The sequence below is a fragment of the Tiliqua scincoides genome, chromosome 5 (genome assembly GCF_035046505.1).
Source record: "Tiliqua scincoides isolate rTilSci1 chromosome 5, rTilSci1.hap2, whole genome shotgun sequence".
Taxonomy (NCBI): Eukaryota; Metazoa; Chordata; class Lepidosauria; order Squamata; family Scincidae; genus Tiliqua; species Tiliqua scincoides.
The window spans coordinates 70,734,024-70,752,445 of NC_089825.1; the positions used below are offsets into that span (position 1 = coordinate 70,734,024).

General features: G+C 43.5%; 1 protein-coding gene across 2 annotated transcripts in view; it reads left to right on the top strand.

Moving 5' to 3' along the window:
- The window catches only part of TMEM245 (transmembrane protein 245), a 71,761-nt gene that overhangs the window by 16,837 nt on the left and 36,502 nt on the right, over positions 1-18,422 (top strand). Inside the window, exons 7-8 of one of the 2 annotated variants that reach the window (XM_066628688.1) lie at positions 8,645-8,668; positions 14,649-14,753. In XM_066628688.1, coding sequence (XP_066484785.1) covers positions 8,645-8,668; positions 14,649-14,753 — 129 coding nt within the window. The remainder of the gene's footprint in view (positions 1-8,644; positions 8,669-14,648; positions 14,754-18,422) is intronic. The other variant, XM_066628689.1, reaches the window with a different exon arrangement.

The following is an 18,422-nucleotide window of genomic DNA, read 5'->3' on the forward strand; positions in this document are numbered from 1 at the left end:
TGCACCCCAACTCTGAAAAGCATTGGAGCTCTAGTGCATCAGGTCACTCTTCCAACTGTTGTCAAAGCACCACATTCAAAGGATTTTCCATAGCCCAGGATCAACCTTGATAGTTAAAAAAAAAAAAAAAACCAGTGGTGGGGGGGGGAGGTGGGGTTTCCAACAGTAGGCATTTTCCTTCCTTGTGTGGCCAGACCACACAAGCTTCTCCCTCTCTGCACTTTTGCACTAGGCAGCCAAAGTAACAGGATGCATCCTATGCAGCAGCTCTGGGGGGAGGGAAGGGGTAGATCACTCTCAATGACCAGACTTTGCACAAACCTCTCCCTCTCCACACTTTTGCATAAGGCAGCCAAAGTACAGTAACAGGATACTTTCCTCGATGTGGCTCCAGAGGAAGGGGGAGATCACTCAGTTATTGGATTCTATGGAAGCCTCTCCCTCTCTGCACTTTGTGCCAGGGAGCCAAAGGAATCCCTCTCACTGTGCCTGTAGCCAACTTCCCTTTCCTCTTCCAGACACCATTCTCGCACGCACGCATACACACACACACACACACACACACACACACACACACACACACACACACACAAGCAGTACCTCCAGTGGGGGGAGGGGCAAAGATCATTCCCAATGGCAGCCCATCCTGTGAAATGATCCCGATTTTCCTTTCACCCATTGCTCCCCAAGGACCCCAAAATCACAGCTGGGGGAGGGGAGGCTCCTGTATTTCTTACTTGTAAAAGTCTCTGCTCCTGCTGCCAGCAAATGTCCAGCCAAAGTAAGGAAGCTGAGAAGCGTGTGTTCGCAAGAATATGATGCTTTGCAAAGTGTGTAGCAGCAGCCCCAACTCCTTGTGCTTGACCTGCCTCAGTGGAGCATCGTGTTCTCGCTGTTGAGCAAATCATACAGCAGTAGTTGCCCTGACTCCACCTGCCCGCCTGCCCAGATGGAGTGTCAAGTTCCCACTGACTAGCTACTGCCCCAACATCTTGCACTTTCCCTGCTTTGATGGAGCATTGTACTCTTACTGACTAGCGTAAGAACACAGTGTAACTGTTGCTGGTGCAGCAAAGAAGGCTGAGTATTGGCTTTTTTGGTGGGTTTAAAGCCCATGTTTCTATTGAAAGCTCTGCTCAGCCTTGCAATACATTCTGGGCCAGCCCAGACAGAGAGAAGAGACTCCATGACTCAGAAGTGAGTCGTTCAGCTTCAAAGACTGTGGTTTGCCACGCAAAGGTACAAATGGTGCTTTTGGGGGCTTTCTCCATGTGCTTCACACAGCACATGCCACTAAGTGGCATGCTTGCCTGTCTTTTTCCGGTTTTTCCCTAGACTCTTACCAAAGGTCTGGTTCCCTGAACTCCCTCAAGAACTGGAGGTAATTGGTTTGGTAGGGAAAGGGAGGGAGGAGGGGTTTTCACTCCAAGTCGAAATGCTCCAATGCCAAACTTTCTGCAAGGGTCCTTCAGGCCCCTGGCAGGAACAAACCCATAATTATTTTTTTTTTGGTGCAAAATAGTTAACACAAAATGGTCTTTGAAGTTAGTTTAGATTTTCTGCCACTGGCAAGGTCCTACCCCTTGCTCACTGAGGCCAAGGACAATTTCAGAATACTTATGGTGGGTGCCCCTGTGGCTGCACTAAGCTCTGTTTCAGTCATTCCCACTGACATTGATGGGCAACAGGAACATCATTCCCTCTGACCTTGATGTTGCACAGAGACAGTGCAACAAATGCATTGAGGCAAAGTTTAAACCATTTCTGCCCAGAAGGGATCAAATGTATATAGCTGTGGGCCAGGCAGAAATGGGTTAAAGTGTTTTGAGGCCTCACCCACTGCCCTAAAGGCACCCATTATTAACTCTCTGTTTTCCAGGGCAGTTTTCCTGTGGGCCAGCAACTTGGCCACAGTGGAGTCAAGACTGCCAAAGAATGTCAAAGATGAACTGCTCAAGATCTTTGCCATCTTCTTGGTGGACTCTTCCATTGATGTGGAAGAGTCCACCAAGAAATGGAATTCTCCATATGTAATGTGTCTACTAATGTTGTAGTATGTAGAAACAGTTGGCTAAAGGAACTGGGATGTGGGCCCAGGATCTCAAGCTAGGCTGGATCCTCTTTGCAGGCTCTAAGTGGTTTGGTGAATCCTCCAACCCCATTCTGACAGAGGAAAAGGCTCTTCCCATGGTGAAGTAGAACGGATCCACCAACCAGTGGTCCTTTCAGAAGTCTGGTCCTAAAGCCAGATTCTGGGAGTCGAAGAGCTTCAAGCCATCAATATCCATCTGTAAGCCTAGCTTCCAAAGAATCTTTTCCTTGGCATCAAGAGGTAACAATGCTGTGCATAGTGCTTTAGGATGTAAGCCAGCATGCATTGGCAGGTAACTATTCAGTGATGACTGGAAGAGGACAAATTTCAATTGTGAGGACTTTCAAAACATTTTGCAAAGTTATATACCCTAGTTTAAAATGTCCTTTAACAAGTTCATAGAGTCTCCAAGAGTGACCACCAGACATTACCTCATCCTTTTCATCATTGACCATCTGTTGAAGATAGGAGCCATAGAACCTGTTTCCTATTATCAAGTTGGCTCTGTATTCCATTCAGTATTTTTCAAGTATTCAAAATACTCAAAAAGAATAGAGATGTCTGGGCAAACTTGGACCTCAAGTGGTTGAATTGTCATGTGTAGAAACCACACTTAATGTTGGAAACCTTACACTAGAGGTTCTCAAATTGTGGGTCTAGGACACACCAGTGAAACATGACCCAATTTTTGGTGGTTCACAAAACTGACAGGGCATATTAGGTGATGTACATCAAAGGTTAAACAAGCTGCTACTTTAGGGGAGAACACTGCTGCCCAATCACCATTATTGCCATGTTTATAAATCAGGCTGCAGCCTCTAGGGCCTCTAAAAAGTCTGAGAACCACTGCCCTACACTGAATGCAGTCAGTTCTTGGAGGTCTATTGGCACATTCACATCAGACCTTTGTGTCAGCCATTGTCTCTGCCATTTGGCCAATCTTCCACTTCTGGGATCTTCACAAACATCTTGGTCAACCTGATGGTTTGTCTGTGTGGGATTACTGTGTTTCCTTAACAGAATGATATCCTCATTGACTACAACCATCAGAGATGGGAAAATAGGTCCTGCACACCATTGCCTGCCTTCAACCTTGCAGCTTTGTCATTGATTGTCCCAAGAGATTCTCAACCCTAGCCCAGTGGTTTTCAAACTCTCCTGGAGAGTTTGAGCCACTGTAAGTGCTTGTGGGGGTGGGCGGGGGAGGCAGCAGAGGCGGGGGCTTGGGTGCAGTTACCAAGCCCCCCCACCTGACCCGTCGTCGTCACTGCGTCGACATCGTCGTCACCGCACACCTTACTTCCTCACACAGAGGAGCCCAGGGGCGCTCCTGGGAGGCAGTGGGAGGCTGCCTTTCAGGCAGCGTCTCGGAGCTGACTGGGCCGCCCCGCCTCCCCTCCTCCTTTATAGGAGAAGGTGAGATGGGTGCCCTAGAGCATCAGTGCCACTCTAGGGCGCCTGTCTTCTATCCTCCTATAAAGGAGGCGGGGACAGGGGCAGCTGAAGCGCTGATGGAAAGGCAGCAAGCTGCCTCTCTGTAGTGCTGCTGGGCGGTCCTTGGGGGCGGCAGTCCGAGAGGCGCCCCTGGAGGGTCGGCGCTTGGGGCATTTGCCCCATTTGCCCCCCTCTAGGAACGCTAGTGCTGCAGGGAGCCTTCAGCAGGGCTCCCTGCAGCAGTGCAAGTGGATCAGTTGTGCTGCAGGAGGCTTGGGTAAGTGTACCCAAGCCCCTGCAGCCCTGAGCGGCGTGATCCTGGGGATTGCACCTCTGCCTCCTTCCTGCCTCCAGGCTGCCCCCGCCCCTTAAGGGGGCAAAGGCCAGTGCCCACAGGCGCCGCAGTTTGAAAAACCCTGCCCTAGCCACAGGATTGTGCACTTGAGGGTGAAAGAGAAAATGTGTTTCTTTACTGATAGAAGTATCAGTCCTTGACTGCCAAAATCTAGAAGGAATGGTGAGCTGACATTCTTGCCCAACTCTTGCATCCCCAATCCCAACAACAGTTGCTCCTTCTGTTCCAAGATTATTTCATCTCATATAAGCACAGATGCATTCACCTTCTGCTCCTGCATTGAAGGATCTACTGTGGTGGATGTCATTGGAGTGTCTGCTGTTCAACACCCCTTGCTTTTGGTACTAATTGTCCAAAGCAGTGGTGGGCAGCAGTTAAATTTTTTTTTCATGTAAGTGAATGGTAATTGGTTACTTTATAAAAAGGAGTTAAAACTATGTAGCTCAACTAAAAATTCATCGTATACTATCTTTTTGATAACACTGTATGAATACCAAATCAATAATTGATAATTACAGGAGGGGAACCTTTCTGTGGATCCCGTATCCATGGATTCACTTATCCACAGATTGGGTCTGCGGGGTACCCTGCATGCATCTCCTCTGGAGGGTCCTCTGTGTAAAACAGAGCCAACAGTGTTAAAAACAAAAACAAAAAAACTACTTCCAGTTTCTCTGTGATGTCTTTAATACCTTATAAGGTATTGGGAGACGGGAGGTCTTCATGGGTAACAGGGACAACTGTAGTTACAATAGTAATTCCAATTACTTTGGCTGAAATGTAAATAACTAAAATTTAAAACTACTTCTTGGATATCAGTTAAATAGAGATGCTTACATAGTGACTATGAGCTATGAATTGGAAATTCTTTCATTTGAGATTTTACCTCTGCTTTGGACTTATGAACCATTCCTGCCCAGCTTTATCTCCCCAACTGCAGTATTAGGATAAGATTATGTTACCTTAATGTTGCTGTAAGGATTATAAAAGATAATTTTATATCTGCTAATCTATTTCCGTGTCCAGTTCAAGGTACCTTTAAATCTCCATACAACTTGGGAATAGGATACAGACATCTGTCCAGGGAATAGGATACAGACATGTGAATCATCACATGCTTCATGAGGCAAGGACACGTGATCCAGCTCACCAGGACCAGAATTTAACATTTGCTTTCAGGGGACAAGAGGCTGGTTGTGGGCTGGATAGAGGCTTGCCGCAGGCTGCATATGACCCCCGGGCCAGAGTTTGGAGACCCCTGCCCTAGTGGATTAAAAAAAATATGTGGATAAAAAGAAGTGGAAAGATAGATTTAAAGACCCTCTTCCAGGTTTCTTGCCCCTCCATTACTCCTAATGGAATAAGGTCTTGCCTCGACTTCTGGAGGAGTTTGATTCTGGAACTCCCTGCTGATACCGTAAAATGTGTTAAATAAAAACAGTTAAAAAAATAAAAACCTGCGTACCTTTTCCATTGTGGTTTAAAAACAGCGTTTCTTATTGTAGAGAGGCAGTCAGCAATTAGAAATGCAAAGGACCCCCTGCCTTGGCCTGGTTCAGCTGAAGAATGGAATGATCACTTGTATGACTGTCTCTCTACAACAGTAAGAAAAGCAGGTGTTTGTTTTTTTTAAACTAAAGGGATGCATTTTTCCCCTTCTCCAGGGATCAGCACATTCCTTCTCATTTGCAGTGGCCATTCGTGTTGAGTCAAACCCGTGTATAAAAAAATCTGTGCATAACAAGGTTGGACCTGTATGTGGGCTTAAACAGAACATCAAGTTGCATACACTTAAGTTATTTAAACATACTGTATAGGACAATTTCATTCTAAAGGATTATTGTGTATTTTTTTGCAATCTAGAATGTCAAATATGAATTGGCTCATGCAACTATAATTCCAGAATAATACTTGATTAAGGCTGCAATTCTTACCTGGGTGTGTCCAATTAAACCCAATTGGGCTTACTTCTGAGTAGACATATGAAGGATTGCATTATAAGGCTGTTTCTACTTCTGTCCATTTTTTGTACTGCTGCTCCAAGAAGGCATTGCACTTGATTATGTTTAGGATGCAGTCTTTGGTGTTGCCTGCCCTGTTTTCCTCATCTCCTTGATAGAAAAATGAATTTCTGTGCTTTTCAGTAAAATCTATTTGACTAACTGCATTGTGTTTTTGTATTGCCTCTGTGGCCTGCCTGTCAACTGCATGCTGCATTTTTGAAAAGAGAAGATAATACATGACCACTTCATGACATTTGCTACTTCACAGGCATTTCTTTCTGCTCCATGTTGGATGCATACAGCATGTTTCACTAATGTTTAAGGAGATAATAGGGATTTTCTCAAATCAAATCTAACCAGCTGTGACTGGCTGTAAATTTCTCATCAGCAGCACTTTCACTAGCACTTTCACTGATGCTTTTCTTCCAGCCACAATGCTCAACAGTTTTTCCACCTTCTCAAACATTTTTCTTCTTTCTTAGTAATAATTTTTGACAATATTAACAGGGAACCTTTCTCATTTTCCACAGTCCAGTCTTTTTTTTCAGTAAAACTGTTCTAATAGTCAAACAGGTTGTTCCAAAAGCATGTTCAGTGTTAGTCTTTTTCTCACCTTTCAACTTCATTTTGATTTTAGTCTGTGCTATGACTTTGTGTGAAATTGCTTATTTTTATGCTAGTATAGGCAAAATAAAAGTAATTTTGATTTTAGTTTCTATCTTAATAGTGTGCCTCTTCTTCAGCACTTTCACTACTGTTGCACTTCCCAGATCTGATGGGGTTGATAATGTTTCCTTCTCCTAGTTCATTAATTCCAAAGGTTTGCCTTTAGGCAAAGTTCAACTCTTGGATGTCTCCTGACCCAAAACAGGTACAATACGGACAGGTGTTGTCATAAAAGTGTTTCTTTTGGTCTTTTTATTCACATTAAATTATAATTAAATTGTAAGATTAAATGGTTAGCTTTTCTCTGTGTTCACAGATTGCAGCTGTAGGTGGCCTTGATCCACACCTTGGCCTACATCCAGGCGTAACCCTCATTTTCCAGCTGCTTTTATGATCATAAGTCACTGTACAGAAAGGGATTCGTGTTCCTGCAAAAGTGCATCTGAATGGCAAAAGTGGGTGGCTTTGTTCTGTTACTCCATTGTTGAAGTTGCCTCCATTCAGGACTCACTTTTTCTCACAGATATCACAGCCCTCATGATTTCTCAGCTCTTTGGCCCTACCAACTGTCTCCTTCATCCTCAGGTTGTCCCCATTCTGTTCAGGCGCATCACATTCAGTGGGTATCCTTGTTATAGTACACATTATCTGAAAATGGAAGCCCTGACCAACCACATTCGTATCTCAAATATTTGTAACTTTAAAGTCCTTCAATCTGGGAGTTTCTATATTGACTTCAGTACTTGCACAGGATTAATGAATACATACAGGCCTGGCAATAGTGTGATAAGTGCTTGGAATCCCTGCTAGAAAGTTATGCTGCTGGGATAGAGGACCCTAATGGCTCATGTGAGAGTCTGAGTGAAGAGTTGACTGCTATGACATGGGTATAGGGGGTGGGTTATTGAGACCTACAAAAATGTGTTTATAAGGTCATACTTTTTAAAATTCTCAGTTGATTAGGGTGACTGTCTTCCATGATTTTTTGTATTTACACTCACACATCAGAATTACTAGTTCATCGTTAACCCCTTTCTATGTTTATACCAGAGAATGGTTAAAAGATTATCTATGTAATTGTTCTGCAATAAGTTACTTAGCAAGGCGTCATGCTTCAGGAGCACATCTGTATTTTTAGGTGACATGTTATGGTACCAGTAGGAAACTATATCAAACTTCAGTCATTATCTTGTTTCCTGATGCTGAGAACCTGACTAGTGCTTTTGTTCCCCATTATATGGAGGGTGTTTCTGTATGTTAAGAATCCCAGGGACTTGGCTGGGAAATTAAATTAATTCCAAACCTCTTCAACCTGGAAAACGGCACCATTTTAAAGAGTAACATCTGAGGGGCTCCTTAACAGTTTGTCATCTATAAGTGTTCTTCAACCTGTGTGCAACCCTGATGGGGTTGTGAAACCTCATTTGGGGGTTACGGCAACCTTTCAAAGCCTGTGCAATAGAGGACTTGGATCCAGACCAATAATGGCACTGCCTTATCAAATGAGTTATTGATATAATCCTGCACAGACTCTTCTCATTGTCTTGCCCCTGCAGCCCCTAAGGCCAGCCCTGCTCAGGCTGCTACTTCACAGGGTTGTTGCAAAGGCACAAGAGGTAGGGGAAATGGGGCTGGTGAGGGCGGAAATTGGATGGATCAGTCCAGGAGGGGGGCAGGAATGATGGTGGGTCCCCAGTCTCATTCTTTATGTATTGGGCTTGTGGCATGAAAAAGAAGACCATTGATCAATAGGTAATGCTGTTCTGCATATTTCTGCTAAGTGTAATAGTCTATAAATGTTAACCCAAGAGACACCATCAACGTCAGGAGTGAGTTCTGAAACTTGTTGATGCAATGTGTATATAATATTTCTAAATTACCATGCAATTTTTCTAGTTGGAAAACATCATTTTGCCGGTTCTAACACTTCCCTGCTACAGTGAATTTCTGAGTTTAGAATGGTTTCATTTCATTCCTTGGACAATTTTCGATTTTGGGATGTTTTGTTTAGCACTACAATTGCATTCTACAATAATCCTTCACTGTCTTCTTGTCTTTTTCTCTTCTCTGTCCTCCCACGTTCCCTACCCTGAGCTGTGGCATTGGCTTAATAAGAAGGTAAATGAGGAGAAAGATTGTTTTGCAGTTAATAGATTTTTGTGCTCTTTTCAGCATGAATGGTATTTTTTTATAACCTGGTTTGTTCTTGATTTGTGTCTCTACTGTGGTGTTCCAAATCATGATTAGAAACTACAGATGATGATTCAATGCCATCAAGCTCTCTTTGGGGGGGGGGGGATAGCACACTTAATGAAATGCTTGATGTGGAATGATTGTGTACCAGCCGCTTGCACTTATGGTCCAATCCTAAGTAAGTCGCATGCCAGCAGAACATATGTTCTGCCAGCGTGCCAAGCCTTCACGCTGTTGCAAAAACAGTATAAAGTTTTTTGTAACAATGAAGGCCCCAGCAGTGCTGGATGGAAAGCTGGAGCTTTCACCACTTTCTGCATGCCCATCAGAGCAGGTAAGTCTAACAGGGGGAAGGTGTTGATGGAGCAGGAGTGGGTGGATCAGGCCCAAGAGGGGGTGGGATTGGTGGTGTGGTTCACTATATCCTATCTTCCTTCCTGGGCCTGATCCACTGTCACGGATTAATTTGGACTTGCTCCAGTGATATCACTGGTACAGATCCAAGTTGACGCATTGTGCCTGCTGCAGCTTTCCAAGGGGCAAAGGAACAAATTTCCCCTTACCCTGAGGAGACCTCCAGCAACTTAAATTCCCCTGTGGGATGCAGGAGAGCCTCCACTGGTGCCACTGTGTTGCTGCATAGGATTGGGCTGTTTATGAAGTGTTGTTTTGGCTTAAATTGAAACAATTGAGCTTTCCTACTTTATGTTTACACACAGAACATGAACATAATTTCATGAACTTATGAAATTTCATGAAACAAGCAGAGCAGGGATAAGGTACTGGGATGTTTGCAAGGGAGAAGTAGTAAGTAAGAAAAGGGCACTGTTTCTCATACACACTGCTTCTCTTCTGTAACCTGACCTTCAGATTCCCAAAACAGAAAAGACATCTAGGAAACAGCAGCAGCAGCAGGATTAAACACATCACATCCCCACTGCAACCATGCCTCCTGCACCCTCATTTTACATTTTGAGCAGCAAAAACAAAGCTAGGAGTACTATTCCATCCTGTGAGTCACTCTCACATGAAGACCATACTATTTAATAATACAAAACTCATTAAGAACTCACTAAGAGCCATGCAAGCTTCCACATTGCTTTATATATCTATGCATCAGCATTGTTAGTATGAACATTTCTTAAAAACAAACATCCCAGTACCTTATCCCTGCTCTGCTTGTTTGTCAACAAACATAAGTGTGGGGATCTCCTAGTTGCAACCAAATCTGTAGTTCCCTCCATCATTACTAATTGTGCTAATTATGCTAATTGACTGAGTGGGGAGAAGAGGGAATAAATATTTCCTGAAGAGAACATGTTCAGTATTGGGTTATCTGGAATTCTCATTTGTAGCTGGGGAATTATATTTTTACCGAGATGTGAGAGGACTTCTGAACTGAGTAGTTCCTTTGATCATAGAAAGAGAATTCACAATTCAGAAGTGCTGTTACCACCATGTCACCGTCACCACTGTTACTCCTCCCCTTAAAGGGGAATGCAGTGGGTCCAGTAGCCTTGGGGGGGGGTGACCCCCACATTGGGAACCATTGGTCTATTTAGCCATGAATTCTATAATCAAATATTCTACTGGAAAATGATAAACTCAAATAGTCATAAAATATTTGTCTTGCTCAGCATGGGAAATGTATGTTGTTGTACACAATGCACTTGATCTTGAGCAATTCACAAAGGAACAAATTTCTATCATAGATGCATTAAAATCAGGCAACCCAATCCTAATTAGCGTCCCACTCTTCAATGCAGTGGACTGGAACAGCCTCCACCTTATCCTGCACAGGAAGAGAGGTTGTTGGAGATCACCTTGAGGTAAGGGGATGTTTGTCTCCTTGCCCTAGGGTAAGCCCCAGCAGCCACAGTGGGCCTACACAGGCTCGTGCCAGCTAAATCATTGGCTCAGGTCTGAGTTTCCTGATGTTGGTGGATCAGGCACACGAGGGGGTTTAGGATATGGTAGGAGCCACTGCTGCCAATCCCGCATTCCCTCGTGGGCCTAATCAGTCCTCTCCTGCCTCTTTATACCCCTCCTGCCTCCGTTCTGCCCCCCCCCCCGCGCCTCCCTGGTGCAGTGTTTGCCTGCTCTGGCACATGCTGGTCTTGCACTGGCAGGCTGCTGCAGGCCTTCCCACTGGGGCCATAAATTCCTACACTGTTGTAACTTGCTTTATAGCATGGTGTGAGCAAGAAGATCCCATTTATTTATAAATTACACTGAGTTCTAGGTATGTAAGCAGTATAAGTTGACAGAATGCTACAAATGTGTTTTTTAATCAGAAATTAACTCATGCTGGATTTCTCTCTCTCTCTCTCTCTATGTATGTATGTATGTATGTATGTGTGTGTGTGAATATATATATATATATATATATATATATAGTAGTGGAAATGTGCAAAGATAAAGGTGTCAAATTTTAAAAACCTTTTCTTGTTACAAATAAGATCCATTGACTGTTAACTTACTGTTTGCCTTAAGTTAACTGGCTTTAACTTGAGGGCTTGGTTTCTCTAACACTTCAATATAATCATGGAATCTGTTTGCAATTGTTGATATTTGTGGTATTTGCTTGACTATGAAGCTAAAACACTTATATCTCAGAATATTTGTGTTTATGGGGGTATAAAGCAATGATGGCCTGGTAAGAGACAGAGAAGTTTCTTATTGGTGATGACTAAAATGGTTCAGCTTGCATTTTCTTCCAGACCCTCCTGTTTAAGTGTAGATGCCAAGATCATCAAAAAAGGTAGTCTGGCTATTGAGTTGCAATTTAGTCTGTGCTTGAAAATAAGGCCCAGTATCTTCAAAGTTATATACAGGTGTGTGCCGCTTAACAACTTTATGCTTAATGAAGGACTGCATATAACATTGTGGTCAAATCACAACAAAGAGGCTCTTAATGAGGAGGTTGGGTCTCGCATAGCCTGCAGCAGAGTATCTGTGTACACAGCAAAGACGGTCTTAATGCAACAAAGAGGCAATCTATTTCCAGTAACCTGTGCAACCAGCTAGTATCTGGCAGGGAGTGTCTGTTAACATAACAAAGGCACTAGATTGGTCTGAATGTTCGCTTAAAGACAAAATTGCCTAACAGTGGGAATCGGAGAACGTATCCCTGTCATTAAGTGGCACACACTTGTATTTGTTGTGTGCTACTGTTTCATGTGATCAATAAGGTGTTTTGTATGTTTTGTGTCAATATAGCTGAGTGGCTTTCTTCCTCAGCTGAGCACTGTAGAAATCTGACCTCTGTTTTAAAACATTTTTAAAGCCTTTGCTTCTGCTAGGACAGTGGTATTCAAACTGGGGCGTCGTGACGCCCCAGCCTGTGGGTCCTGTGGGTCCTTAAGGGGCGGGGGCAGCCAGGAGACAGGGGGAAGGCAGCAGATTGCGCCACTCAGGGAGGCTGCAGGGGCTTGGGTGCACTTGCCCAAGCCTCCTGCAGCCTCCCGGGGGTGCGGGGAGCCCTGTGCAATCTTCGGCAGGGCTCCCCAGGTCAGGAAAATTGAAAGCGGAGCGATCACGCCCCATTCCGCAAAACCGGAAGCAGAGCGTGATCGCTCCGCTTTCCTTTCTGACCGGGCTGCAGGGACTGGGGTGCACCCTCCAGTTCCTGCAGCAGCCGTCCCTGTGTGCAGGGAGCCCTGCGCAAGCGCCTGCAGGGCTCCCCAGGTCAGGGAAAGGGAGAGTGGGGCAATCGCGCTCCACTTTTGTGGAAGCAGAGCAGATCACTGCCCTGAGTTCTTCCCCCTGCCCCTGCTGCCTCCCCCCCCCCCCCCGCAAAGACTTATTGCACATTTCAAACTCCCGGAGAGTTTGAAAACCACAGCGCTAGGAATATTGGAGTGGAGTATGCATGTGGTGGTCAATTTCAGTTAGGTTCAAACCAGATATGAGAGTACAAATGGAGCTTCGGTAACCCTGGGGGATCCGTTCTCAGACCCCCGTGGATACTGAAAACCACAGATAAGAAAATCTATCGATTAGGCCCTTTAAACCCTCCCAAGGTGACCAGAGCTCTGGTCACTTCTGGAGGGCTTTCTGAAGCCCACAGGGGTAGCACATGTCCACCCGTGGACTCTGCAGGCTTCAGAATGGCCGTTGTGACAAAAAAATGCTACTTACGGAAACCCAGAAGTGATGTTTCATGCCTTTTAAGGCATTCTGATGCCTGGGGAAGGTTTCTGAAGTCACAGCCAGATCTGTGGATAGATAATCCACTGCTGCAGAGGCCCCACCTGTACAGCTATATATTCTCTTCCATCCTGAATGGCAAAGTCTGTACTGTCACAAAGTTTTTGGGTTGGGCTTCCAGAGAGGTAGTGATGAGTGTTGTGTGTGTATGTATTGGTGAGTGAGCCTCTATATATGGGTGGTATACGCTATATATTGTGTTGACATGTACTAATAACTAATTAGTTACAGTTACTATACTGTTATTAGTATAACAGGATAACTAATGGCATTCATATTCAAAACCCTGTTGCTTTGCTCATACAGAATTGTCTCTTGACATCTAAATATGTGCTGTATATGTTCATGTTGGTTGGGCTTCTGTTGACTGAAGGGAGGTTAGGCATTTTCTAGGGGTGGGGTTAGGTGTTGGCTAAGTTAGGAATGGTAGCCCCACCACCATTGGAGGACTACCTGGCCAGCCCTGGAGCACTTGCTGCTGCCGCCCATCTCTAACTGGTAAGACCTAGTTCAGCAGGTGACGGCTGGCAGCAATGGATGTTCCTTTCAGTAACAATGTCATTTTAAATTCTACATGTTCTGCAACCTTCACAGGAGATGGGGCATGGAAAATCTAAAATGGTGCCCGTGCTGAGAAGATGCTGATACCCATAACTCCCAGTAATCTAGGGCCCAATGGAGAAGCTGACCAGATGGCAGCAGATGTTCCTTTTTAAGAACTGCTAGTGGCTTAACTGAAGGATTAAGCACCCATCTGCCACTCCCTTTTGTTTTCCTGTGTGGCCAGGCATTGTCACTGGGTGAATTCCCATTGGGTGTGTGCCTGAAGACCCTGGATAAATAAAGGGGCAACAGACAGCTGCTTTTAACTGCTCCAGAGGCAGTGGCACTGCAAGAAAAGTGCTTCTGCTCCCCTATTAGCTTTCCTATTTGGCTGGGCACCAAGAAGGGGCAGTGTACCTACACCCATGTGTGCCATGCAGGATAGGACCCAGCACACTGTCCCAATGCAAGGCTTTTCTCCATCCCCTCCTCACCCTGAACCTGGTATGCCAAATCTGCATACCAGATGGTTCTGTTCTTGGATAGGAAGGTACTAACTGTACAGTTTATCATGAACCTTAATGTCCATTCATTCAGATTGAGTGCTAGATCATGAGAAAGAATGCCAGAATCTGCGTTTATTATCCACGTATTTATATCCTACCTTTCTAGCTCTGAAGAGACCCCAAGGTGGTCTACAACATTTTAAAAAGTTGAATGTACTAATAAAACTCTCAGACCATTTCTGGTCTCTGTAGGAACCAGTGATATTAACTCCCTCTGGCCAGGGCGCTGCTTCTTCTTTCTTCCCTCCTGAGCGCACAGATCTTAAGATCTATATTTGGAATAAAAGTAGCTGTTAATTGGTTTGTCAGCTTAATGTTCAATTTTTGACTGCTTTGGTGGTTATTTGCTATATGTCATAGTGCTGAATAGCAAAACCGCTTGCATATTATTAATCTTCCTCATTTCTCATGTTGTATACTCGGCGGAAGTGTAAATGCAGTTGAATCAGAACTCTGGCTCAAGGATAAATTCTGCATAAGCAAAGATCTCACTGAGACAGAAGACTGCCAGAAGGGTTTGAGAACATTCATATGCAATTTTGATTTCTTAATATTCTATGACTTTTTTCTTTTTCTACTTTACACAGATGGTCGTGTGGTTGGAGAAAATGCTTGATAAAATCATTAGTATTTTCATTATATTTCTGCTGGTGATAGGAACGCTCCTGCTAGCTCTGCTCCTCACAGCAAAGGTACTGTGTCTCATTAAACAGTTCTGCTATTCTGTGCACAAAAATTATTCCTGTTTACAGAGAACATGCTTTGTCTCCAATTTGGTTTAGTGCTTTGTCTCCAGTTAAGACTTGGGCTATACAGGACATCAGTGCGACTTCATCAGTGTAAATGCCTGCATGCTCATTAGAAAAAATTGTCACTTTTGTAAAATGTATCTTTTTAAACACTATAAAAATGGTTATATTAATAGTTTATATTAATATTAACTTTATTAATGTAGATTCACAATTTAACTGTGGTTTAAGAAGCCAGAATTGGCACCATATTTATTATAAAATTAATATTATTCAGTAGTTGATAAGCTATATTAGGTAAGGTAATCAGAATTATAAATTGTGTAGTTTACATTTGAGTTGATAAAAGGCAAATTCATATGTGTAGTAGTAGTTACATTATTAAAGGACTCTATACTGCAAAAAATACTGTATGTAAAATACAGTAGCTGCCTTGAGTGCACTTATCAGGAGAAAGGTAAGGTATAAATTCAATCAATCAAATAAATATATTTCAGGCTAACTTTGATATATTTCAAAATATATTTGAACTTCTCTCTTTCACTTTTGAATGTTATCCCCAAGCAATAGAGCTTGGTAATACTCATTGCACATTTATTAACAGCATTAGGCAGAATATCATTTTGTACATGGCTTTGCCAATACTTAACTATAGTCAACTATTTCAAAATAGTTCCTGTTGTATTTAATATATTTGATGGCATGAATTTTCCTGCACCTTTGGTGGGTACATTGTTGTAAATCTGTCAAAAAGATGTGATTTTTTCCAATAGAGAACACAGCGTCACAAGGCAAACACATGAATCCCTTTGTAATTGGAGATACCTCTCTTATGTTTAACAGGAGGATAACAACTTCCCCATTCATCTCACAGTAGATTCTCTCCCAGCATCTGTTACTGGTATCCCTCTTGAGCTGAGTCAGACATCATGTGGAGCCATGGCTTACCTTAATGAGACTTGTTTAAGAAACTAGAATAGATACTATAGAATTGACAAATTCTGGATTGTTCCATCTCATCCTTTCTCCACTGTTCCCTTCAAAATTCTGAGTGCCTCATTCTGCTCTGCCATTGGTTGGGAAAAGAAACATAGCATTCTAAGCCAACGTCTAGCTTCTTTGAACATTTCCAAAGCATAGCCAAGTGAGAAGTACAAAACAGTTATACTCCCCTTCTTCTTTTGACTGTTCTTTGCCTATTCCCCACAGTGAATACATTAAAAGCACTCCAGTGTTAATGCTGAAAGGAAAATTTTCTGGAATTCTTAATCAACTTTACCATTCATATCCTCTATCTCTCAAATTTTTTTGGTTTGAAAAAATAGGGATTGGATCCAGATTCTTTGATCCCAAACATACTTGTTTGCATTAGTTTGTTTGGTGAGGTAAAATGAGAAGCGAAACTGTCTGCCTGTGCATTTCAATGAGGGGGAAGATGAGCAAAGCTGTTGCTAAGCAGGTGATAAGAGCAGCTACTGTTAGCAAGGGTACCTACAACAGCAAAGCAGAGAGTTTCTCTATTGCAGTGGTTAACATAAGAACAGCCCCACTGGATCAGGCCATAGGCCCATCTAGTCCAGCTTTCTTTATCTCACAGCGGGCCCCACCAAATGCCCCAGGGAGCACACCTGATAACAAGAGACCTGACATCCTGGTGCCCTCCCTTGCATCTGACATAGCCCATTTCTAAAATCAGGAGGTTGCACATACACATCGTGGCTTGTAACCTGTAATGGATTTTTCCTCCAGAAACTTGTCCAATTCCCTTTTAAAGGCATCCAGGCCAGATGCTGTCACCACATCCTGCGGCAAGGACTTCCACAGACCAACCACATATTGAGTAAAGAAATATTTTGTCTAACTCTCCCAACACTCAATTTTAGTGGATGTCCCCTGGTTCTGGTATTATGTGAGAGTGTAAAGAGCATCTCTCTATCCACTTTATTGTTCCCATACATAATTTTGTATGTCTCAATCATGTCCCTCCTCAAGCTTCTCTTTTCTAGGCTGAAGAGGCCCAAACGCTGTAGCCTTTCCTCATAAAGAAGGTGCCCCAGCCCAGCAACCATCTTAGTTGCTCTCTTTTGCACCTTTTCCATTTCCACTATATCCTTCTTGAGATGCGGTGACCAGAACTGGACACAATACTCCAGGTGTGGCCTTACCATCAATTTGTACAACGGCATTATAATATTAGCCGTTTTGTTCTCAATACCTTTTCTAATGATCCCAAGCATAGAATTGGCTTTCTTCACTGGCGCCGCACATTGGGTCGACACTTTCATCGACCTGTCCGCCACCACCCCAAGATCTCTCTCCTGCTCTGTCACAGACTGCTCAGAACCCATTAGTCTATATGTGAAGTTTTGATTTTTTGCCCCAATGTGCATGACTTTACACTTACTGACATTGAAACACATCTGCCATTTTGCTGCCCATTCTGCCCGTTTGAAGAGATCCTTCTGGAGCTCCTCACAATCACTTCTGGTCTTCACCATTTGGAAAAGTTTGGTGTCGTCTGCAAACTTTGCAACCTCACTGCTCAACCCTGTCTCCAGGTCATTTATGAAGAGGTTGAAAAGCACTGGTCCCAGGACAGATCCTTGGGGCACACCGCTTTTCACCTCTCTCCATTGTGAAAATTGCCCATTGACACCCACTCTCTGCTTCCTGGCCTCCAACCAGTTCTCAATCCATGAGAGAACCTGTCCTCTAATTCCCTGACTGTGGAGTTTTTTCAGTAGCCTTTGGTGAGGGACTGTGTCGAACGCCTTCTGAAAGTCCAGATATATAATGTCCACGGGTTCTCCCACATCCACATGCCTGTTGACCTTTTCAAAGAATTCTAAAAGGTTTGTAAGACAAGACTTGCCCTTACAGAAGCCATGCTGATTCTCCCTCAGCAAGGCCTGTTTGTCTATGTGTTTTGAGATCCTATCTTTGATGAGGCATTCCACCATCTTACCTGGTATAGATGTTAGGCTGACTGGCCTATAGCTTCCCGGGTCCCCCCCTTTTCCCTTTTTAAAGATCGGTGTGACATTTGCTATCCTCCAATCCTCTGGCACCATGGCTGTTTTGAGGGACAAGTTGCATATTTTAGTCAAGATATCAGCAACTTCATTCTTCAATTCCTTAATAACTCTTAGGTGGATGCCATCAGGGCCCGGTGACTTATTGTTCTTTTACTTATCAATTTTTACTTGGTTGGTTATAAATAATGAAATAAATTAAAATAAATATAAATATCAAATTAAAGTAAAACAAATAATTTAAATAAGGGGAGATGACATGGGGAAACCAACCCTGTTCTGCCACTGAATTCTCTCTGTAGCCTGCCACAATAACCTCAACCCTCTCCCCCCAAAAATAAAATCAGTAAAATTTTCAGCCCTGCCCAGTGCCTAGCTGGTTCTTATATTCAAAGCAGTTCAGTGTGATTTGAGGCCAAAATCAGTTTGAAATCCAACATGTTCTTTTGTGTGGGCTAGATTGAGATTCAAAGTTTCCCTCTAAACACCATTAAAACTCCAGAGTGATGAGGAGAGAAAATGAGAATCCGCTGATGGGGAGGAGTCTGGAAAAGACATCAACATTCCCAAGAAAGCAGTG